The sequence below is a fragment of the Phyllobates terribilis genome, unplaced genomic scaffold (genome assembly GCF_046119375.1).
Source record: "Phyllobates terribilis strain yellow unplaced genomic scaffold, ASM4611937v1 Scaffold_5__5_contigs__length_657084704, whole genome shotgun sequence".
In the NCBI taxonomy this organism is placed as follows: Eukaryota; Metazoa; Chordata; class Amphibia; order Anura; family Dendrobatidae; genus Phyllobates; species Phyllobates terribilis.
In genome coordinates this window covers 184,744,833-184,769,599 of record NW_027362765.1, presented here as the reverse complement: position 1 = coordinate 184,769,599, position 24,767 = coordinate 184,744,833, and the positions used below count along the sequence as shown (strand labels likewise).

General features: G+C 42.5%; 1 protein-coding gene across 1 annotated transcript in view; it reads right to left on the bottom strand.

The window, feature by feature from the left end:
* CNTNAP1 (contactin associated protein 1) overlaps positions 1–24,767 on the bottom strand; it is a 143,387-nt gene that overhangs the window by 35,149 nt on the left and 83,471 nt on the right. The window contains exons 9-13 of the mRNA XM_073683594.1: positions 24,454–24,603; positions 12,699–12,870; positions 4,342–4,448; positions 2,898–3,017; positions 1,732–1,935 (exon numbers count right to left, since the gene is read on the bottom strand). Coding sequence (XP_073539695.1) covers positions 1,732–1,935; positions 2,898–3,017; positions 4,342–4,448; positions 12,699–12,870; positions 24,454–24,603 — 753 coding nt within the window. The remainder of the gene's footprint in view (positions 1–1,731; positions 1,936–2,897; positions 3,018–4,341; positions 4,449–12,698; positions 12,871–24,453; positions 24,604–24,767) is intronic.

Genomic DNA, 24,767 nt, shown 5'->3' with positions numbered 1-24,767 from the left:
AATAAAAAAAATCTGTATACTCACCTCTCCAGTCTCTTCCCGGCAGCGATCCTCTCTCCTCGGCGTCCCGCGGTGTACTTGCAGGACCTGCGGTGTCGTCATTTAGTCAGCTGATGGTCACGCGACCATCACCTGACCGCTGACGTCAGCCGTTGCGTGACTATCAGCTGACTAAATGAGGTCACCGCAGGTCCTGACAGTACACCGCGGGACGCCGAGGAGAGAGGACGCGGCCGGGAGAAGACCGGAGAGGTGAGTATACAGATTTTTTTTATTTTTAACTTTTTTATTTATTTTTTTCACCGTGTGGTAGCCGGGATGAAGAGGAGTTGTAGTCTCCTCTTCATCCTGGGTACCACACGCACCGCGATTACGCTGCAAATTCGCGGCCATTGAATTTAATTGTGGGTTTGCTGCGTTTCAATGTTCCTCAATGGCCGCGAATTTGCAGCGTAATCGCGGTAGAAATGGTCATGCTGCGTTTTGCAACGCAATGCGAATTCGGTGCGCTAATTAGCGCATCATGTGCACAGCACATCCGAATTCACATTGCTTTGCATGGCAGACGGTTTTACAAGCGTTTTCGCGGCCGTAAAAACGCTGCAAAAACGCTACGTGGGCACATGGCCTCAACCTTAAAGGGAATTTCTCAGTAGGACAAACCTCTCAAAAAAATGTATATATGGACATGTAGGTCATAGGAAGCTGAATAAAATGATACCTTGATATGTGCGATCTGATGTCTTATTCCAGAGAAATCCATGTTTTTAATGAGCTGTAAAGATCTATGGGCATCCAGAACTTATTTTAAATGAAAGTGGAGTGTTATGTGTGAGACATGTAGATCAGGAGAGCAGACTGTCAGTTATTACATGTTCTTCCCCCTTTCATTTAAAATAAGCTCTGAAAGCAGAGTCTTAGGGAGATCTATCTCCGGCCCATAGATCTGAACAGCTCATTTGCATATTAGAAAAACGTGGATTTCTTGGGAATAAAATATCAGATTGCAGATATCAAGGTATAATTTTATTCAACTTTTTATGACCTGCATTCTCATATAGACGGCTTAGCCGAGTTGATCCTACTGATAGATTAACTTTAAAAACAATGAAAACTGTAAAACAATTATTGGAAAAAGCTAATTTTTTTTAAATATTTTTTTTTTACTATTCATGTTTCACACCAAATAACCTGTTGAATACATTCTCCTGGTTATTACAGTCATGTAACATGTGAAGGTCTTTTTTTTTGCAAGGATCAAGCAGCTCTGCACCCACAGGTGCTTCTATTCACTACATAGCGCTCATTGATACATAAACTGTACCTGTCTTCTCAGGATCTCCAGCTATGTCTGACAACTGGAGACCCGGACAGCTCTTGCCGCCAGATTGTAGAAGAAGCTTTAACGCCGAGCTGTAAATTTTCAATGGTGCGGAGTTAAATCCCAATATCAAGCACCATAACGACATTACAGCTCTTCATCGTTATTAGGTAAAGGGGGTTGTCTATTTTATGATCAGCCTATTTTAATAGGACAGCTCTAACAAGTAAGGATTTTACCAAAGTATCCCCTAGAAGGGACTACCATATAAGAAATGTGTTTTATTCATGAATTCGAAAAGTCTGAACTGTTCAAGATAGAAGTGTATACTAGTTTTACTGTATTAATAATAATACAAGCCTATCCTAAATTGTGTTTTCAGTGACATATAAAACATGTTTTTTACTTACTTGGTGTATTAAGGAGCCTGGATTTATAGCAGGAGTATTCTATCCTTTGCTCACAATATTCAGATCCATTAGCCAGAGAAGACACTTCCCCCCAGGATGCGTTCCAGTAATTTACCTCCCCTAGAAACGGCTGGTCAGGATTGGAACCGACAACTTTGGTTCGATAATATCGGTCATTTTGTACAGTTGTCCATGCTCTTTCCTCTGATAAGATTTGAAATGTATAAAGCAATTATGAATTCATTGTACAGTTATATTACCAGCTTTTATAAAACTGTCTCCTCTCCAATCATAGCAGTACCTGACAGTAAATATTATGTGGTTTACTCTACCATTAACAATTTGTGCAACTTTACTTAAAAGTAGATCTATCACCAAATTTCACAATACTAACTGCAAGCATTAATAAATAGTTCTCCCAGTCCCGATGAAAAATCCATGTCACAATGGCAGTATAATCCTTTCTGAAAGTTTAACTCAATCTCCGCCCACCTAGCCTGATTGACAACTCCTCAGTGTGCCTCCTCCCTGCTACCTCTAAGAGCTCACACTGCTTAGCACAAGCTGCAGCTGTCAGTCTGGCTGAGTGGGTGAGTGGAACTGAAGACACTTATTAACTCCCTCATTTTATAATGTATACAGTTTGCATTGCGAAATGTCATGACAAATCTGATAATGTTTTTCTCAATTGTTACTGACTAACATTGCTCCTATAGGTCTATGTGTTCATCCCCTCATATTCCTTTCCTTCCTTCTTTTTGCACTTTAAAAGTTTTTCTTTTAGGCCACGGCCCCACTATCAGTATTTGGTCAGTATTTGGTCAGTATTTTTTCTCAGGAGTGGGAGCCAAAACCAGGAGTGGGTGATAAATGCAGAATTGGGGACTTGTTTCTATTATACCTTTTCTCTGATTGTTTCTCACCTGGTTTTGGCTCCAACTCCTGAGAAAAAATACTGACAAAATACTGACCAAAACTGATAGTGGGGCCGTGCGCTTACCATGAATCCCCCGAACACATCTATAGAAAGCAGTGATGGAGAAGCCTCCTCTATGATATGTAATACCAAATCCAGTGACAGCCAGAGAGCTAAATCTAATTTTAGGACATGTATAAGCAATTTCCTTACTGTAATAAGTTAATGTGGATGATTGTGACTACATTACCAGATATATCACAGTAGACTGAAAACGGCTTTAAAGGACCACTACCATCAGGATCCACAGTGTAATTTCCAGAGTATTTTCCACTGATTCTGTAGGAATCACAGTTTTCCTTGAAGAGAGCTTTGAGGCAAATATTAATGGATTATTTGTAGGCAAGAATAGCATAAAATTATTTAAAGGGGTATTCCCATCTCCAATAGTTTAGGTCTCCATGGTTACGACTACTAACCACTCATATAGTTACAGTTAGTGGTCGTAACCATAGCGACCTAAGCTACTGCAGTACCCTGCACATAGGGTGACATAGCGAATCAGAAGAACTATACTACATTTCTAATTGGAGGTAATTGATAATATTATTATTATTATTATTATTATTATACCTACTACATATTGGGATAGGATCTTGGAGATGGGAATACCCATTTAAGTAATTGAGGTAATTGCTATTATTATTATTATTATTATTATTATTATTATACCTACTACATATTGGGATAGGATCTTGGAGATGGGAATACCCATTTAAGTAATTGGATTGGCCACAGGTCTCCTGACCTAAACGCAACAACCTCAAAGTCATATTTGAGGCTGTTAAGTTCAGGTCAGGAGACACGCGGCCAATCCAGATATAGCAGTCCATGCTCGGGCCACGAGTGTCAGATGTGTAAGACTTGTCTATGTTCAGTTACATTGCAGGAATTCAAGTTTTGTAGCTATTACATGCAGCTGCATTTTAGCTGTTATCATGCCAGAAGAAATAGTGCAGACATAGAACCACCCAGTGCCCCGCAGATGCTCATGGTAGGTTCTTAGTCTTGGACCTGTAAGTCCTTCAAATTGATATTCTACTCTTCAATTGACAGAGGACTTTTATCATCTGGGTTTATAAACTTGGACCTCGTTGTGTCTTCAAAACTTTGAAATGCTTAATCACCTTCTGCACTACTCTTTAGTATTCATTAGTGTATTATTACATATCGTTAACACAACATTGTAAAAGCACAGGTGATTTGTCTAAAAAGATGTGTCCAAGATTTGAGTAAATTATATCTCTGTACAGTACTAAAGAGGTTTGAGCACTCTATATAGCACTTCAGTGCCTTCATTTTTGGAAATGAATGGTGGACTGAACTCAGTAGTGCCAATGATGTAATCTTTTGTCCAGATCCCTCGAAATTAGGAAACCCTAATATAAATTAAATAAATTATATCCTTCACCTATACACTTACCTGACATGTAAAAATAACACTAGTTGATATTTGACAATTGACTCTTATTGGTACTCAGTATAAAATATGAAGGGCATCATGATTAGGAGGCTCCTGCATTTGGTTTTGGACAACCACAACACGATTTAGTAGGTACACATTAAATTTATTAAACACCAATAACCCAGATATATAGTTAGATTTTCAATTCAAAGCTAGCATGGACACTTACATTTATGGCAAGTTTCTCCTTTGTAGCCTGTCATGTCACAGATGCAGAAGAAGTCATCCCAGGATTGATAGCAGCGACCCCCATGTTCACATAAATTTGGCCTACACCTAAAGTTATGATAAGAATAAACTTCTATTAGTCTGTTATCTAGAACTATAATAAATCTGATTAAATAAGAATTATTCATTTTTACACCATCGGTGCTGAAGCTAGTTTTGGCATTCTGACTCAACATTTTATGTTTTTCAATACCAAACTCCTGAGATCAAATTATTTTTTTATTTTGTTGACTTTTTTTTTGCCAGATCAATTGGATTTCTCAATGGTATCATGTTGGTATACAGGAGTTCCTTTGGACAAGTCATCAATATCAGACTGGTGGGATACCACAGCTTCGTACACAGTCTACTGACCATTTCCAACTACTGCAGCTCATCTCGTATTCACTTCAAACTCTCATTCAATGCAGAGTTTTTATTATACGTAAAATGGCCACTTTATTAGACAACCATGTAGTAGTGTTTTAGACCTCATTTGGTCTTCAGAACTGCAACACTTTAAAGTACTGCAATAATGTGCTATACAATGAATTTGGTTGGCCAAAATGCTTAGGTAAGCCCTATTATGTAATCGTCCAGCCACAGATATCAGATGACTTCAGGGTTTGCCAAGACAACATACTGTATTTCACACCATTGCTCTACCTCTACCAGCCTGGGTAATTAATACCTGACTGGATTGGTGGATTGATTCATGCTGCTTGACTCCCTAGGCCAAAGGCTCTGATGGCTACATGATGAAAACTTTATTTCAATAATCGTTAAAATTATTAGGAATAAATACTTGTTAAGGGCCCCTTAGCTTATCCTTTTTGGTTTTCATGTTGAAAACTTTCCCATGATATCTCTACTGTATTTTTATTTTGCTGAATCGTGAAAAATGAAGAAGGGCACTCAAATATACACTCGGGGTGAATATTACATGTTGAATTTAGTCAATTCTGACCGATGGCTGATGGACAATATGACAACAGTGGAATATTTAAATTGTCAAAGTGGGGTCAGGACCAAACAAGTGATGTCAGTGACTTGTGGATCCTCAACCTTCTGAAGAGAGTTTTGTTCCTCTCAGGCATTCATCGACATTTGGAAAACTGATTTACTAATTTTCCAGACTTAGATCAGCTACAGTGGTATCTGAAACAGAAAATATTTTCCAGATCATAGAGTTATGGGGTAACCCAGAGGTATATTTGTTTGCTTCAAAACAAAACAAAATGAGAAAATCTGATTTTCTCAACTTGACAAACCTCTCAGTTGGAGTTGATAATTAAAGCTTCCGGACACATTAGATAAAAGTTGGCCGAACCCTCCAGTTTCTGCAAAATTGAACAACCATCAAATATCTATGGAGGCCTCCCAACTCCGTCCCAACAGATGATGTTGGGGAAGAAAGGATTTGGCCATTGGAATTTCAGTGGGCAATCCTTTTGTTCTGCAGGGAGATATGCAGCTGCCAGAGGAGACATGCCGCAGTTCGGGAGAGACAGGTGTCGGACATCCAACAGCTATCTAATGTGTATGTTATATAAGCTTCTAGATAAGGGACAACGCCAAAGAAATCTTGATAGGTCATGTTTGCCCAAGAACATCACATTTTACCAAGCTGAGGTTAATGCCAATAATAGGTCATTGAGCCCTTCTAATTTCATGGAACTTAAGTGGAAGTCACTATTAAATTTCAGTCTATCAGCAAAAGTCACTGCTACCCTGTTGAATAGTAGAAAGTAAGCTACCTGAAAAATCTGTTTTCAAGTTTGAGAAGCTTTCCTTAATTTAGCAGATTTTTAGTGTTTATACTTCTCTCAAGTTTACAGATTTCCAGCAGTTAGTATAGGTTTTTATAAGGGGTTAAGAACCTTCAAGATACAGATTTCTACCCTTGGCGCTTTGCTTGAATCAAAAATTGCAAATCAACTCCGGTGTTAAGATTTTTAGTCAGCTTCTAGATCCTTGGCTGTTAACAGCCCCAGAGTTTCGTCTTTGAATTGAATGGAGCCCCAAACGTTCTTATTGTATGTCATCTTCTCCTGACCCTCTTGATTGCATCATTATTATTAAGACTTTGACTGTTTCGGCTGTATTTTTGGTCGCTTTTATGTCTGCTTGGAGGAAACGAGTGTTACTTAACCTATATTTGATCCACCTTGGGGCAGGTGCAGACGAGTATGTATTCTGTCATGCGAGAGAATCGGGGCAATTATGCAAATCACACTCTGATAGAACTCTGATCAGAGTATGATCAGAGTGTCTGCAGTGTGATCTGATTCTCTCAGAAAAGGAGATGGAGAAAAAAAATTCTCCATCTTCTTCATTCTGTCAGTCCGTAAAAATCGGACTGCACTCAAATGTCATCCAAGTGCATTCCAATATTTTCCACAAGCTCACTGACTTGACGACGCGGTCTGAGAAACAAATCTGCCATGTGCACGGCCCCATAGACAAATCATCGGATTACACTCAGACCAATGTTAGTCAGTTCGCACTTGGACCGAAAATACACTCGTCTGTACCTGCCATTGTACTATTAAGTTATAAGATTGGATTGTAATATTGTAATTACAGAAGTTTACCCACCATTGCATATAATATCCACTGTCTAAAAAGTAAAAAATAAATAATACTTTCTTCCCTCATTTTATGATAACCTAAAGAAATACAGAAAAGAAACCTCTATAGTTAGGCCATTAAAAAGTTGTTTGTTAAATTTTGGAGTACCAAAATGGGAGAATCTGGCAGCAAGTGTACCAACTTTAGATGAATTAGACGAGTCCTTTACCTGGGTTATGAATCAGCAGACAATTCTGTACCAGTACCATTGAAGGCCCATTCTACAAGGGCAATGTATTCCTAGTGAGCAAGGAAGCTGACGCATCTGTGGAGGGCATCTGATTTGTCTATTGGGAATACAGTTTTACAAATGGTGGTCTTGTCAGCAAGAGCTATATATGAAGGAATGTTTTCTGAAGGATGAGCTGTTGTTCTCATCGGTAGTATTTTTGGATATGTGTGATTTTTTTTATCATTTTTCGTCCCATTTTTGAAAAGAGATAAACAAAAATATTCTGACAATCCTAACATTTTATCTTTTTTATGGTGTTCACTATGCTGTTGCATAATGTGATAGCTGTATACTTTGGGTTGTTACAAATGTGGCAATATCAATTAAGTGAACTTTTTTTCTTGTATTATTTCACTAGCGCAGCAGGAAAAGAGTTTATTGCTTTTTTTCTATATTTTGTAAAACTTTTATCAAACTTCTTTTTGTTTGTCCCTTGGACATGTAAGTGTAAATGCTCGATTGCTAGTATAACATATTGAGAGACTTTATTATTGTATTACTGACTGTGAGCACTACACCTACCACACCCTGCCTCCAGGGTTTAGATGTATTAAGAATGCAGACCGGGTGGCACTTGATAGGCCCATGGCTGTCAAAGTAACCCATCAACATCCTGTGATTGCGCTGTGGAGGGGCCGATTCCCCTTTTCCCTGCCTAAGCACTTAGATGGTGCTGCCATTTCTAACAGAGATGCAGTAAGTAATATAGCCAGAATCAAAGTTTCTCCGATTCCGGTCACTGAAGCATTGTGCCATCTGTAGTACACAGCTAAGGTCCAGGGTTCTGATGACCCCACTTATGGGGTCATCAGAATATCACTGCTAGAGGACCCTCAAACTCAAAATACCAAATCCACCAAAAAAATCCAAAATAAATTCAGTGACTGTGGCGGACTAGAGAATAAAAAATAACTTTTAATATATTGATTTAAAACAGTAATGATGTTGTCCACCGTGCTTTCAACAGTCTATTCACTATATACAACAATTTAGCGCCGTTAATTCCACAGCTCTTTACAGACATTATTGATCCCTAATAACTAGGTATTGCACTTCGTCCTGACAATTGGGGTAGTAGATTTATCATCCACTCAAGAGAATCTTAAGTTAGAAAGTACGGTATATAAGATAGTTCTCTAAATCGGGGCTGACTATTTCACTCCAGTATGAAATATACCGTAAATGGCATTCAGTTGTTAATTATGAAAGCTCAGATATCCCAGAAGACACTAAAAGTGTGACTAATCATATAGTATAACACTTGACTACTTTTTACAACAGCTCATATTATGCCCTGTTTGATCAATGACGGGATGTGGAGCAGTAAGAAATGCTACTCTCAATCCATTTATTACACATCCCTAAGTTACAGATTCACTGATACATATTGAGGATCATAATATCTCTCCTCCCTAACTACTGTATCAAAGCACCTCTAACTACTGTATCAAACCACCTCTAGCTACTGTATCAAACCACCTCTAGCTACTGTATCAGACCACCTCTAAATACTGTATCAGACCACCTCTAACTACTGTATCAAACCACCTCTAACTACTGTATCAGACCACCTCTAACTACTGTATCAGACCACCTCTAACTACTGTATCAAACCACCTCTAACTGCTGTATAAGATAGATCACCTCTAACTACTGTATCAGACCACCTCTAACTACTGTATCAAACCACCTCTAACTACTGTATCAAACCACCTCCAACTACTGTATCAAAGCACCTCTAACTACTGTATCAAAGCACCTCTAACTACTGTATCAGACCACCTCTAACTACTGTATCAAACCACCTCTAACTACTGTATCAGACCACCTCTAACTACTGTATCAGACCACCTCTAACTACTGTATCAAACCACCTCTAACTGCTGTATAAGACCACCTCTAACTACTGTATCAGACCACCTCTAACTACTGTATCAGACCACCTCTAACTGCTGTATAAGACCACCTCTAACTACTGTATCAGACCACCTCTAACTACTGTATCAAACCACCTCTAACTACTGCATCAGACCACCTCTAACTACTGTATCAAACCACCTGTAACTACTTTATCAGACCACCTCTAACTACTGTATCAGACCACCTCTAACTACTGTATCAAACCACCTCTAACTACTGTATCAGACCACCTCTAACTACTGTATCAGACCACCTCTAACTACTGTATCAAACCACCTCTAACTGCTGTATAAGATAGATCACCTCTAACTACTGTATCAGACCACCTCTAACTACTGTATCAAACCACCTCTAACTACTGTATCAAACCACCTCCAACTACTGTATCAAAGCACCTCTAACTACTGTATCAAAGCACCTCTAACTACTGTATCAGACCACCTCTAACTACTGTATCAAACCACCTCTAACTGCTGTATAAGACCACCTCTAACTACTGTATCAGACCACCTCTAACTACTGTATCAGACCACCTCTAACTGCTGTATAAGACCACCTCTAACTACTGTATCAGACCACCTCTAACTACTTTATCAGACCACCTCTAACTACTGTATCAGACCACCTCTAACTACTGTATCAAACCACCTCTAACTACTGTATCAGACCACCTCTAACTACTGTATCAGACCACCTCTAACTACTGTATCAAACCACCTCTAACTACTGTATCAGACCACCTCTAACTACTGTATCAGACCACCTTGACGCGTTACACCCATAATTAATATTGCTAGACACATCAGGAGGTTTCATTCATTTGTTAGTGCTTTAGTGCTTAGTTACATGGACTCATACTCCCGGCCATAATGTGAGCCACACTCATACTCCCAGCCATAATATGAGCTGTTGTAAAAAGCAGTCAAGTGTTACACTATATGATTAGACACACTTTTAGTGTCTTCTAGGATATCTGAGTGCTCATAATTAGCAACTGCCCTGTTGTGTATAAATATGTGACCCTTCAGATTTTGTGTTATTCTATGCCTGATGAAGAGACCTGAGTAGTCTGGAAAGCTTTCTGTTTTTTACTATCTTTTTAGTTAGCCATTAAAAGGTATCAACCACTTAGGACTCTCAAATCTTAATATTTTTCTATCTACTGGCTAACACGGTACAAAGATATATCTTTATGCTGAATATATATAGTATTCACAGGGTGAGAAAGATTGAAAAAAAACCTCTGAATAGCATGGCGGGAAAAAAAGTGTGGTCGTCAGCACATAAACTGGGTGGAATATTCATCCTGAGTCCTCAGTGCCTCCCAATGATCATATCAGAGCAGCTGCAGGGGTTGTGATCCAGTGGTAAGGCTGTATTTCAGGTAAATAAAACTTAGCATTTAATATACATGTTAAAAGAAAGACTCCAAATTGCAACTTAATAATAGTGCGAGTAGGCCAGGGTACACCTGTCAGATGCGATTAACCCTTCAGCTATTCCAGCATCAGCGGTTTCTAAACACTTTGCCACAATACACAATGGAAATTTGACGGTTCCGTTTTCTAGGTATTGAAAAGGTATATAATGAGGTGGAGATCATAAAAGAAAACTATTCAATTGACAGTCATGGTGTGAATAATAGACAGGACTTGATTCTACAATATTGAATATTCTGATTTTTCCTGACTTCTAGATTCCTTTCTCATTATGGGTACGTTAATTGCTTTTAATTCACATTGGTAACCACTTTGGGTCCCTGACTAGATAATTAATTACCTTTTCTTTGGCTATGCCTACAAATTATATGAAAGGTTTAAATAGGCTAATCTTGTGTCAGATACCTAGACCATGAGTAGGCCGAAACGCGTAGGTGTGGTTACTAGTATCCTACTCGCACTATTGTTAAATTGCCCTTCGGAGTCTTTCTTTTAACATGTATATTAAATGCTAAGTTTTACTTACCTGAAATACAGCCTTACCACTGGATCACAACCCCACCTTCCTGTATTCATTTTATCATGAGATGCACTGGAAAGCAGGAAAAAATTCCAAGTGTGTCGAAATTGCACAATTGTTTTTTTTTTTATTTACCATGTTCATTAAACGGTAAAACTGACCTGGCAATATGATTCTCCCAGTCAGTATGATTATGCAGATACCAAACATGTATATATATTTTTTTATTTAAGTGGTGAAAATAAATTCGGAAATTTGTAACGTTTTAAATTTTTGGGATATAGGGCTGTGTGAGGGTTTATTTTTTTGTGCCCTGAGCGGACATATTACTGACATCATTTTAGGGTAGATACAAAGTTTACTTTACCTCTAATTGCATTTTATTGCAATGTTGCAGCGGCCAAAAATCTGAAATTCTGGCGTTTCGATTTTTCTTTCTTGATATACAATTTATCGACCGGATTAATTTATTTATATTTTGATAGCTCGGACTTTTGCGAACACAGCTATATTTGCTATATTTTTAATGGGGCAAAAGGGGTTGATTTGAACTTTTATATTTTTAAATTTTTTTTTACTGTATTTCTTAGTGGACTTGATGTTGTGATCATCCGATCGCTTGGGCTATACACAGCGCACTGCTATGCATAGCGAAAATTGCAGTCTCCTATGAACGTCAGCTACGGGCTGGCTTTCACTAGAGTATCGTAATGACAGGCACGGGGGTCTTCAACAGATCCCTGACTGTCATGGCAACCCATCGATCCCCCTCGATGACGTCAGGGACGCACCGATTGGTGCATATAATGACGTGCCCACCCCCTGCCGCCGTGCATTAAATGCCGCTTTCAGAGATTGACAGCGGCGTTTAACAGGTTAACAGCCACGGGCCGAGCTCAACTCCAGCCGCAGTTATTAGAGGCAGATGATGGCTAAATAACACAGCAATCATCTTCCGGGACACATGTGACTCGGCTTGCGAGCCCCCATCAAAATCATATGTCAGGAAGAGGTTAAGGGGCACAGTATGAATACAAGTTTCTATACATATCAATTTCCATATTGATACAATGTGGATAGAAACACACATAAAAAATGGTCCATCTGATTTCGTAAGCCAGTTTTAGGGGTGCATTTACTTTGTTTGGCATAATATGATGGTGAAAATGAGTTTTGTTTTATTTGTTTTTGACTGTATTGGGATTGAGTTTTTTTAAAGCCAATACCACAGTCCCACTACAACCATGTTATACTGTTTGAATTAAATTCTATAGCATTTTATCTATTTATGTTACTTATATAGTGTCATTAATTCTACAATGCTTTACAGACAATATTATCACTGTCCCCAAAGGGAATGACAATCTAAATTTCCTATCTGTATCCTATCAGTTCTTTGGAGTGTGGGAGGAAACCCACGCAAACATGGGAGAACCATCAAACTTCTTGTAGATGTTGTCCTTGGTGGGATTTGAACCTCATCGCTGCAAGGTTACAGTGTAAACCACTGAGCTATCGTACATACAATCTGCATATTGATATTACCAATAAAAAAAGACAGTAATTAAGATAATTACCTGTCAGCAATTGCACAGACATTAAACATGACTTCTGAGAATCTCCCCAGCCATCCTAGCTGCATACGATGGAAGTCCACAGGCTGGCTGTCCACAGTTAGCAGTTGCATGCAGCCATGAAACGCTGTCTGGTTGGAATAGCAGCCTGAGCCTGCAGAGGGTTTCGGGCAACCTACAAGAAGAAAATGGTGGTTATGGAATAATATCTAATGTACAAGATATTCCATTTTATCAAGGTCACAAACGCATTAAAAATAAATGCATGCTACAAGAATAGAAGGATATTATAGCGTTGCTTCTATTTAATATTCCTTTGGAAAACAAACTGTAGCGCTGGCGTCCCTGCCCTCTGCTAGGCAGGGACGCTGCTCCCCTCACCGCTCTGCTGTCAGCGCGCGCTCCGTCCCGGCGTCCTCTCCCCGCTCTGCTGGCAGCGCGCGCTCCGTCCCGGCGTCCTTCTCCTGCTCTGCTCCGTGCCCGGCGTCCTCCTCCCGCTCTGCTCTCAGCGCGCGCTCCTTCCCGGCCCCTGTGCTTAGGGCGCGCGCGCGCGCGCTCCCCTCCTCTTAAAGGGGCCGCGCGCGCCGTCCTAAGGAGTCCCCGGCCAATGGCCGGAGGACTTCATCATATATAAGGCACCTCCTCCAAAATGGAGGTGCCCGAGCAATGTTGTTTGCACCTGTGTCTCACCTGTGCTTCAGCCCTCAGGTCCCGTTGCCAGTTACCTGCCAGTTACCTGCCAGTTTCCTGCCAGTTTCCTGCTAGTTTACCTGCCAGTTACCTGCCTGATTCCTGCCTGAATACTTGTTACCTGTCTGCCAGTCTGAGGTCCGACGGTCTGCCTTACTACTCCTGTCAGTCTGTCTAAAGGACCAGCCTGCCCGCTCACCTGGGAGCGCATATCAGCTACCTGCCTGCTTGCCTGAGGTCCGACGGTCTGCCTTACTACTCCGGTCAGTCTGTCTATGGACCAGCTTGCCCGCTCACCTGGGAGCGCTTCTCCGTTATCTGCCTGCTTGCCAGCCCGGAGGCTCCGTTGTCACGTGCTGTGACCACCAGCTATCTCAGAGACTCTTGCCCGCTCACCTGGGAGCGCATCTCCGTTACCTGCCTGCTTGCCAGCCCGGAGGTCCCGTTGTCACGTGCGGTGACCACCAGCTATTCCAGAGACTCTTGCCCGCTCACCTGGGAGCGCTTCTCCGTTACCTACCTGCCTGCCAGCCCGGAGGTTCCGCCGTCACGTGCCGTGACCACCTGCTATTCCAGAGACTCTCACTTGCTCACCTGGGAGCACACATCTACCATCTGCCTGCTAGCCTACCCGGAGGCTCTGCCATCTCAGGTCGTACCTACCCCTTACCCAGAGACTGCCCTGATCACTTGCCGTAACTCCCTGTCCGTTCACCCAGAGACTGCCACCCGCTCCCTTACAAGGGCCGCCCCCTTGTATAGTAGCTCAGAGGTTCCGCCTCCCGGACCCGTTACAGTTTGCTCGGGCCATGGAACCCGGTGGCACCCAAGCTCCCTCGCTCTCGGACCTCTGTCTTGAACTGTCCCGTCAGAAGTCCCAACAGGAGGCCATCCTGGGTCATCTGCGGAATGTTAATACTCGCCTGAACACCCTGTCTGATCCTGCAACTACGGCCAGTACCATGGTATCCTTTTCCGGACCCCGGCTCTCTGCACCTCCTCGCTTCGGAGGCGACTCCGTCCTGGCTCGGGGCTTCATAAATCAGTGCACCCTGCATTTTGAACTATTGTCCCACCAGTTTAACTCCGACCGAGCCAAAATTGCCTTTATCATGTCCCATCTCACCGGGGAGGCCCTGGCCTGGCTAAATCCTCTATGGGAGAGAGGAGATCCCCTGGTGTCCGACTTGCCTGCCTTTCTCATGGCTTTCCGGAAAGCCTTCGACGAACCCGGACGGAGGACCTCATCCGCATCTTCTCTGCTTCGCCTCCGTCAGGGAAGCCTCACCGTGGGCCAATATGCCATACGGTTCCGTACCCTTGCCTCGGAGCTGGCCTGGGATAACGAAGCCCTGGTATCCGTCTTCTGGGAGGGTCTGTCCGGCCGTATTAAAGATGAACTTGCTGGTCGGGACATTCCTACCACTCTCGATGATCTAATAACCCTTGCCACCCGGATTGACCTACGGTTCCAGGAGCGTGCCAAAGAGGTCACCCGTGAGGGAAGGATTCCACGTTTAGCTCCTACTTTCCAGGAACCCGTCATTCCTTCCGTTTCTCCCCAGGTACACTCTCCTGAGCCTATGCAGGTCGACCAGACCAAGATGGTCAAATCCCGTCAGGATTTCCGCCGTGCCGAGGGGAGCTGCTTCTACTGTGGCAGTAAGGAGCATCTGATCCGTGCCTGCCCGGAGAGGTCAGGAGAACGCCTGTATCTAGGTTCACTCAGAGGGGTCGATCTAGACAAAAATAAATCCTCTCCATCCCTGCTGTTGTCAGTCTCAATCATCTGCGGGGAGAATCGTTATTCCGAACTAGCCCAACTTGACTCTGGAGCAGCCGGAAATCTTATTTCACAGTCTCTGGTGGAGAAATTCCGCATCCCCACCAAACCTCTGGCTGTACCCTTGTCTGTTGTTGCCGTGGATGGGGGCCTCTTACCTCGCCCCATCCAATTCATCACCGAATCCATTACTCTGCAGGTGGGAATGCTGCATTCAGAGAGTATCTCCTTTCACGTTCTGCCTGGTCTCCCTCACGCCCTCTTGCTAGGTCTGCCTTGGCTCCAGAGACATGCACCCGTGCTTGACTGGCAAACCGGAGAAGTCCTTCACTGGGGACAGGCCTGTCATAAAACCTGCCTGGTTCCCGTCCATTCCGTCCGTCCCTCTCCTATCCCAGCTAATCTACCTGGACTTCCGATTTCTTATTGGTCTAGTGCTGATGTCTTTGTTAAGGAGGAGGCAGAGACATCACCACCTCATAGACCATGTGACTGCCCCATCGATCCCGCCAGAGTAATGCAGGTGGCTCCCGTGAGTCTAAATTGTCTCCCTCCTGGTAAGACGTTCGTATCGGTACCTGATCGGGAGAGAATCCTACACTGGGGTCATTCGTCTAAACTAGCTGACCACGCCGGTCGGAAAAAGACCCTCCAGCTCATTACCCGACACTACTGGTGGCCTAACCTGCACAAGGATGTTATGGACTTTGTTTCTGCCTGTGTGTCCTGCGCCCGCAACAAAGTTCCGAGACACCTGTCGGCCGGCCGCCTTCTTCCTCTGCCAGTACCTGCTGCCCCCTGGCAGCATTTAGCGATGGACCCTCCTCAATTCCGTCCTGGGGATAAAGTCTGGCTCTCGTCCAAATATGTCCGACTCAAGATCCCTTCCTATAAGTTAGGGTCTCGGTTCATCGGCCCACTGGTGGTCATCGGTCAGATCAACCCGGTAGCCTATAAATTGAAACTCCCGGCCAACTTACGGATCCCTAACTCCTTCCATGTATCTCTCCTCAAACCTGTGGTACTTAACTCTTTTTCTAAGTCTATAGGTACGCCTTCTGCTCTGGTTTCTGCTGAGGACAAGTTTGAGGTAGAGAACATTCTTGCCAGCAAAAGGGTAAGAGGAAAGACCTTTTTCTTGGTAGATTGGAGGGGGTTTGGTCCTGAGGAGAGAACGTGGGAGCCCCGGGAGAATATCCATGCCCCTCTCATCCTAGCTAAATTTCTGTCTGGCCTAAAAAAGGGGGGGCCTAAAGGGGGGGGTACTGTAGCGCTGGCGTCCCTGCCCTCTGCTAGGCAGGGACGCTGCTCCCCTCACCGCTCTGCTGTCAGCGCGCGCTCCGTCCCGGCGTCCTCTCCCCGCTCTGCTGGCAGCGCGCGCTCCGTCCCGGCGTCCTTCTCCTGCTCTGCTCCGTGCCCGGCGTCCTCCTCCCGCTCTGCTCTCAGCGCGCGCTCCTTCCCGGCCCCTGTGCTTAGGGCGCGCGCGCGCGCGCTCCCCTCCTCTTAAAGGGGCCGCGCGCGCCGTCCTAAGGAGTCCCCGGCCAATGGCCGGAGGACTTCATCATATATAAGGCACCTCCTCCAAAATGGAGGTGCCCGAGCAATGTTGTTTGCACCTGTGTCTCACCTGTGCTTCAGCCCTCAGGTCCCGTTGCCAGTTACCTGCCAGTTACCTGCCAGTTTCCTGCCAGTTTCCTGCTAGTTTACCTGCCAGTTACCTGCCTGATTCCTGCCTGAATACTTGTTACCTGTCTGCCAGTCTGAGGTCCGACGGTCTGCCTTACTACTCCTGTCAGTCTGTCTAAAGGACCAGCCTGCCCGCTCACCTGGGAGCGCATATCAGCTACCTGCCTGCTTGCCTGAGGTCCGACGGTCTGCCTTACTACTCCGGTCAGTCTGTCTATGGACCAGCTTGCCCGCTCACCTGGGAGCGCTTCTCCGTTATCTGCCTGCTTGCCAGCCCGGAGGCTCCGTTGTCACGTGCTGTGACCACCAGCTATCTCAGAGACTCTTGCCCGCTCACCTGGGAGCGCATCTCCGTTACCTGCCTGCTTGCCAGCCCGGAGGTCCCGTTGTCACGTGCGGTGACCACCAGCTATTCCAGAGACTCTTGCCCGCTCACCTGGGAGCGCTTCTCCGTTACCTACCTGCCTGCCAGCCCGGAGGTTCCGCCGTCACGTGCCGTGACCACCTGCTATTCCAGAGACTCTCACTTGCTCACCTGGGAGCACACATCTACCATCTGCCTGCTAGCCTACCCGGAGGCTCTGCCATCTCAGGTCGTACCTACCCCTTACCCAGAGACTGCCCTGATCACTTGCCGTAACTCCCTGTCCGTTCACCCAGAGACTGCCACCCGCTCCCTTACAAGGGCCGCCCCCTTGTATAGTAGCTCAGAGGTTCCGCCTCCCGGACCCGTTACACAAACAAAGGCAGTGTGTATTCCCTAATGAAGCGTCGCCTTATTAAAATGAAAAAACGGAACCTGGAGTGGTCAGCCACATCTTCAAGAAAAAGTATACTGATTGCAGTCTCTAAAACTGAAATGACCATCTACTTAGTTCCTGCTTAATCCTTGCTTTTCACTGATGAGAAGGCAAACACCCCGAAACATGTCGGCAAATTGAGTTTCTGGTTTGGCTTCTTATTCTTAAGTGAAGTGGCAAGACTGATTTACATTACAAAACATCTATCTGGATTGGTTTAACTTCATTCAGGATTCCAATCCTATGAGTCTAAGTTCCAGAAAAGCAAGTTGGCTGCAACCATAATTGACCAAGGTCCATGACCAGTTCTGGATCTACATCTCGGGCATGTGTAGGCCGCATGTTAAAACAAGTGATGCATGGCTTACAAATGTTTGTCAAACTTCCAACAGCAAATATCAAAATGAAACATCATGCACATTATTATGATTAAAAAGCCTTACTTTGAGGTTAGTATACAACACTACAGATTGTGAGACTACACTGCATAATAACAAGATTCTCAGTAGTATCTCATTCTATGGATGAAATTTCACAGCAATGTTCACAACCTTCATGCAGCCATGAGAAATGTTTGGCACAATTATAGTGAAAGTGTGTGAAAAGCAGCACGTCTGACTCATGAGGCAAAACATTTCAGGACTTAATTTAAGCCACATTATGCATCATAAATGAAATGTACCGTAATCTGAGGTTTTAGAAGTGAAATTTGGAAATGAAAAGCATTGTCCATCTTTCTTGGTACTCTAAACTTTTTTTCAATGCATTAAACATTGCTTATTTGTAATTATAGAACAAAGGAGGCTCCATAATGCTGACAGATTTTTATACCCATGATAGAAGAACCAAGTGCAGGTTTATTAAAGGGGTTTTCCCACGAATAAAGTTAATTTTAAAGTTGATTTTAATCAATACATCTTGGAATAATAATAATTTCCACAATTGGATGTGTTTAATTTTTTTTCCTGTGCTGAGATAATCTTATAAATGACACCGCAAGAAAGGACCTGGAAACCATCTGCAGTGACTTTGAAAACTTAGGCAAGAAAGTGAAGGAATTGAGAGCGCAGGTGGTCTCCTCATCCATCCTCCCAGTGGATGGCCATGGAACAATGAGGTGGAATAAGTTTCTACAGGTGAACAACTGGCTACGTCAATGGTGCCGTCAACAAGGATTTGGATTTCTGGATCACGGAATGAATTACCTATATGATGGACTACTTGCAAGAGATGGGGTGCACCTTACGAAGACTGGAAAATGTGTATTTGGAAGTCGCCTTGCTACACTCATCAGGAGAGCTTTAAACTAGAACAATGTGGGAAGGGAAGCAAAAGGCCAGAAAAAGCTATACAGCTGACAAATACTATTGAGATCTCTGCTATAGAAGTGGAAAGAAAGAACAAAGACAAAAAAATCTAATATATAAAAATATGGGAGAAAGAGAAACCAATCACAAACTAAAATTTTTTTTATACAAATGCACAAAGCATGGGAAACAAACAAGGGGAATTGGAACTACTAACGCAGGAAAGGAAATATGATGTAATTGGAATAACTGAAACTTGGTGGGACGATACACATGATTGGAATACAAGGCTAAAAGGATACAACTTATTTGCAAGAAACAGACTTGATAAACGAGGAGGAGGTGTCGCATTGTATGTTAGAAAAGCGTATATCTGCACAGAGATTGAAGCTTCAGAGACTGGGAGTTCTGTGGAAACTGTTTGGGTAAGAATACAAGGAGAGAACAACGGAAAGGACACCATTGTAGGCATTTACTACAGGCCACCTGGGCAAGCTGAAGATATGGATGAACTCTTTATGTATCAAGTGACCAAGTTCTCCAAAAATATGACGTAGTGGTCATGGGAGATTTCAACTATCCTGACATTTGTTGGGAATCTCTCTCAAGTAAAACTAACAGGTCAAGCAAATTCTTATCCTCTCTTGCTGACAACTTTATCATCCAAAAGTTAGGGGAGAAAACAAGGGGATCTGCTACTTTGGATCTAATCCTTATAAACAGGGAGGAAATGGTTGAGGAGGTAAAGGTGGCTGGGACCCTAGGAGGCAGCGATCATGCTATTATAGAATTTTGGATAACTAGAGGAGGAAGACATGTGAAGACTCAAATTTCAAGGTTAGATTTCAGAAAGGCAGATTTTAGGCGACTCAGAAAGAAAATAGGAGGGATCCAATGGCTGGATGTCCTTAAGGACAAAAATGTCCAGGAAGGATGGGAAATTTTTAAAAATGAGATTCTCAAAGCACAATCGTTAACACTCCCAAAAAGTAGGAAAAATGGGAAGCATTTAAGGAAACCAGGATGGATGAACACAGAACTTAAACACATGCTAAAAAAAAGAAAGAAATCAAATGGAAAGAGGGAGGCATATCTAAAGAAGATTATAATGCAGTCTGCAGAACCTGCAGGGCATGTATTAGGTTAGCTAAAGCTGACAATGAATTAAGGCTTGCAAGAGATGTCAAAAGCAATAAAAAAAGGATTTTGGGGGTATGTCAAAAGTAAAAGAAAAGTTAAAGATGCTATAGGATTTTTACAGGATGAAAATGGTGAAATGGTAAGAAAGGATGTTCAGAAGGCAGAACTTTTTAATTCCTATTTTGTATCAGTTTTCTCTCAGAAAGAAAATGTAACATCAACTGATCTTCACTGTCCTATTAAAGGAATAGAAGAATCCAGGTTATCTGTAAACAGAAAGATTGTGAGGGGATATTTAGCTAACATAAATGAGTTCAAGTCTCCAGGTCCAGATGAATTACACCCCAGAGTACTGAAGGAGATCATAGAAGAAATTTTAGAACCACTCTCCATAATCTTTGAAAATTCTTGGAGAACAGGAGAAGTCCCAGAAGACTGGAGAAGAGCAAATGTTGTTCCTATCTTCAAAAAGGGGAAGAAGGTGGACCCAGGGAACTATAGGCCAGTGAGTCTGACTTCTATACCAGGAAAGATCTTTGAACAAATTATTAAACAACATGTATGTAAGTACCTGGATAAGATGAAGTGATTAACCAGAGTCAGCATGGGTTTGTAACTAACAAGTCATGTCAGACTAACTTAATTTCCTTGTATGACAGAATCACTGATTCTTGACTTCAGCAAAGCATTTGACAAAGTATCTCACACCATCCTTATTGAAAAAATGACCAAGTATGGAATGGACAAGGCAACTGTTAGGTGGATTCATAACTGGCTTAGTGATCGGACTCAAAGAGTGGTCGTAAATGGCTTAACATCCAGTTGGATGAATGTCTCAAGTGGGGTACCACAGGGCTCTGTCCTGAGACCTGTATTGTTCAACATCTTTATCAATGATTTAGATGAAGGAATTGAGGGTAAACTGATTAAATTTGCTGATGACACAAAGCTAGGAGGGATAGCTAATACTAGAGAAGAGAGAGAGAGGATTCAAAAATACCTAAATAAACTGCAGCAGTGGGCAGCAACTAACAGAATGGTTTTTAACAGGGAAAAATGCAAAGTACTACATCTTGGCAATAAAAATGAAAAAAGCATATACAGAATGGGAGGAATAGAGCTAAGCAACAGTACATGTGAAAAAGACTTAGGTATACTAATAGATCATAGACTGAACATGAGTCAACAGTGTGATGCAAATGTGAAGGCAAATACAATTCTGGGTTGTATTAACAGAAGCATACAGTCCAGATCACGTGAAGTCATTATCGGTCTTTACTCCTCTTTGGTCAGACCTCATCTGGAATACTGTGTTCAGTTTTGGGCACCACATTTTAAAAAAGACATTGACAAACTGGAGCAAGTTCAGAGAAGAGCGACCAGAATGGTGACCGGTCTGGAAACCATGTCCTATGAGGAACGGTTACAGGATTTGGGAATGTTTAGCTTGCAAAAAAGAAGACTAGAGAGGAGACTTAATAGCTGTCTACAAATATCTCAAGGGATGCCACATTGTAGAAGGATCATCTTTATTCTCATTTGCACAAGGAAAGACTAGAAGCAATGGGATGAAACTGAATGGGAGGAGACACAGATTAGATATTAGAAAAAACTTTTTGACAGTTAGGGTGATCAATGAGTGGAATAGGCTGCCACGAGAGGTGGCGAGTTCCCCTTCAATGGACGTCTTCAAACAGAGGCTGGACAGACATCTGTATGAGCTGATTTAGTGAATCCTGCTTTGAGCAGGGGGTTGGACCAGATGACCCAGGAGGTCCCTTCCAACTCTACCATTCTATGATTCTATGCCCCTGCTGTGTACTGTGTAATGGCTGTGTCTGAACGTACAAGGACATGGTGTGATCATACCACAGCTCCTGGGAATTGGAGGACGCAAAAGAGTATACAGACATTATAGCAGGGGATTGCAGCTAATTCTTTTTGAGAAATAAAGCAGTTCCCTGTCTTGTTTTTAAAAAATGTTTAACTCAAAGAAAGAATTATTTGCCATCCCATGATGTAATGTCTGTATACTCTTTTGCTTCCTCCCCTGCCCAGGAGATGTGGTATGATCAGACCGTGTTCCTGCACGGTCAGACATAGCCATTACACAGTACACAGCAGGGACACATTTATAAGATTATCTCAGCACAGGAACATTTTATTTAAACACATACAATTGACGAAATTATTATTATTCCAAGATCTATTAATTAAAATAAACTTTGTTCATGGGACAAACCCTTTAAGAGCCATGGCTCCACTATCAGTATTTGGTCAGTATTTTTTTCTCAGGAGTGGGAGCCAAAACCGGGTGAGGAACAATCAGAGAAAAAGGATAATAGAAACAAGTCACCAATTCTGCATTTATCACCCACTCCTGGTTTTGGCTCCCACTCCTGAGAAAAAATACTGACCAAATACTGATAGTGGGGCTGTGGTCGTAGAGTAAGATGCCCCGAATTCATTAAGAGGGACTGGAGAACATTTTGGGCAAAATTTATGGCACCAAAGTGGTGGATTTGTCTGGCTGGCTTCATCCATTTTGGAGAAGCTGGCCTAGACTATGGTAAAAATACCAAAAGTTGCAACATTTTTACACAAAATTTTTTAAACATTTGAAGGTGTTTTATATCAGACAACTGGAGAAAACACCTTCATGAATTGGGCCCAGAGTGTTTCTTTTCTCCTCCACATCCTTTCTCTGACCCTTGGGACAATTCCTAATCCTCGTTATTGATAAAAAAATGCACTTCCTCTGGATATGGGAATATCACTCTTTCACATTTGGTATTCCCATATCCAGATGAAGTGCATTTTGGGATGGAAAGCTGGGCTCGCCCCAACAACTGCACTGCCTTTCCCCATGGAACTTACTCCTGTCAACCATACTTTGCAAAATTAAGACATTGGCATTGAATAATGTTATAGGGTTTAGGCCTCATTCAGACGATCATTTTCACATGTTCTATTTGTGTTTTTTTCGTATACAGCACGTACCCATTACAGTCTATGGCGCTGTTCACTTGTCCACAAAACCACATGCACCACGTCACCGAGTACTCTGTTTTTGATCCTAGTCAGAGATTTCTCTTTTTAAGTGAATGGGCCCATAAACAAAAGAATAGCAGTCAGTTTTTGGCTGTTTAATAGGTTGAAGAAACTTGGGAAAATATATATATATATTTTTTTACAAGAAATACAGATGCAACACTGATGATAAAACTGACAACTGACCAAAAATAGATGAGAATTTAATGCAAAACACCAGTGAAAAAATACCCATTTTTTTTCTCGTATACAGAAAAAAACATGGTTTTCTGATCCAAGAACGGCAGTGATATATGCAATATGCATACTCCCGAGCAGAAGCTGTCTAGTGGGCGCGGCCTCACTGCATACAAGTGTATGGAGCAAGGACGTCTAGTGGACGTGGCCGTCCAGTGGGCATGGCTATCTAGTGGGTGCGGCATATCGCATACATGACGGCCATTCCCTTCTCAGAAGCTTTGCAGTCACAGAGTTACTGTAGCCTTTTCATTTTGGACCGGACAACCCCAATAAGTAAACAGATTTTCATGGATCTATAGACTGTGCAATTTTGCTTTGTCTAGGATCAAAAATGGACATGTCTCCATGAATTTTTTGTGGACACACAGTCCGAAGGAAAACACAAACAAAAAGTGAACAGCTCCATAGACTTTAATGTGTAGTATCCATGAAAAACATGGACAGGACATCTATGTGATTCACGGACGTCTAAATGAGGCCAACAAAAGAGTGCACTGTCAGTGCGCATTGTAGAAGTCTCTTCCAGAGATGGAGCTGGTCACTGCTCGGCATTTTTTTTTTCTTACAATGTGCCCTGACAGTGCGCTCTCTTCATGGCTCGTCACTACTTATTCTAACCAGTGAGGGAGCGCATTGTCACTTTGCATTGAAAAGAATATTGCACAGTGACAAGGGAGCGCATACTAAGCATACATCAGAATTGACAACCGACGCATGCTCAGTAAAGCAGAGACTAGCCTAGCCCCTGAAATGGAGGTCACCGTTGATGCTTCAGAGACTGCAGCCTCTGTCCCCTGATGAATGCCCGTTTGAGTATCCGTATGCACTGGGCATTCTCAAAATGTCATCAAAACGTAGAGTAAGTAGGTAAAAAAAGAAATTAAAGCCGTTAGTGTAGAAAGAGAACAGTAGAAACTTTTTAATTAAAGTGTATTGAAAAACTATTAGATTATTACATTAAATAGATAACCATTTATGATTAAAATCTATTTTGATTTTGGATCACTCATTTAAGAATTTTCTATTCAGTAATTGCTATCAGCTGATGAAGTCATTTTTACCTCCAAAGTAATAACTGTCACCCGATCGAAGCTGGAACTGATAGTTAATTTTGAACTGTGCGCCTTCATCATCATCAATAACAACCACAGCAGAGTTCTCTCTGGCCACCAAGGAGACTGAGTGCCAGAAACCATCATTTAGCCGGTATCCTGAAAGAAAAATCAAAATCAGCAACTGTGATGTATCCACTGAGCTGTGCAACCACTCCTACAGCAATCTATTCCTATATTCCTATAACTGACACTCTTTAGATTTGGGTCACACAATGCTGGCAGGAATGTGTTACTTATTGGGTCTTTTTGTTAACTATGTA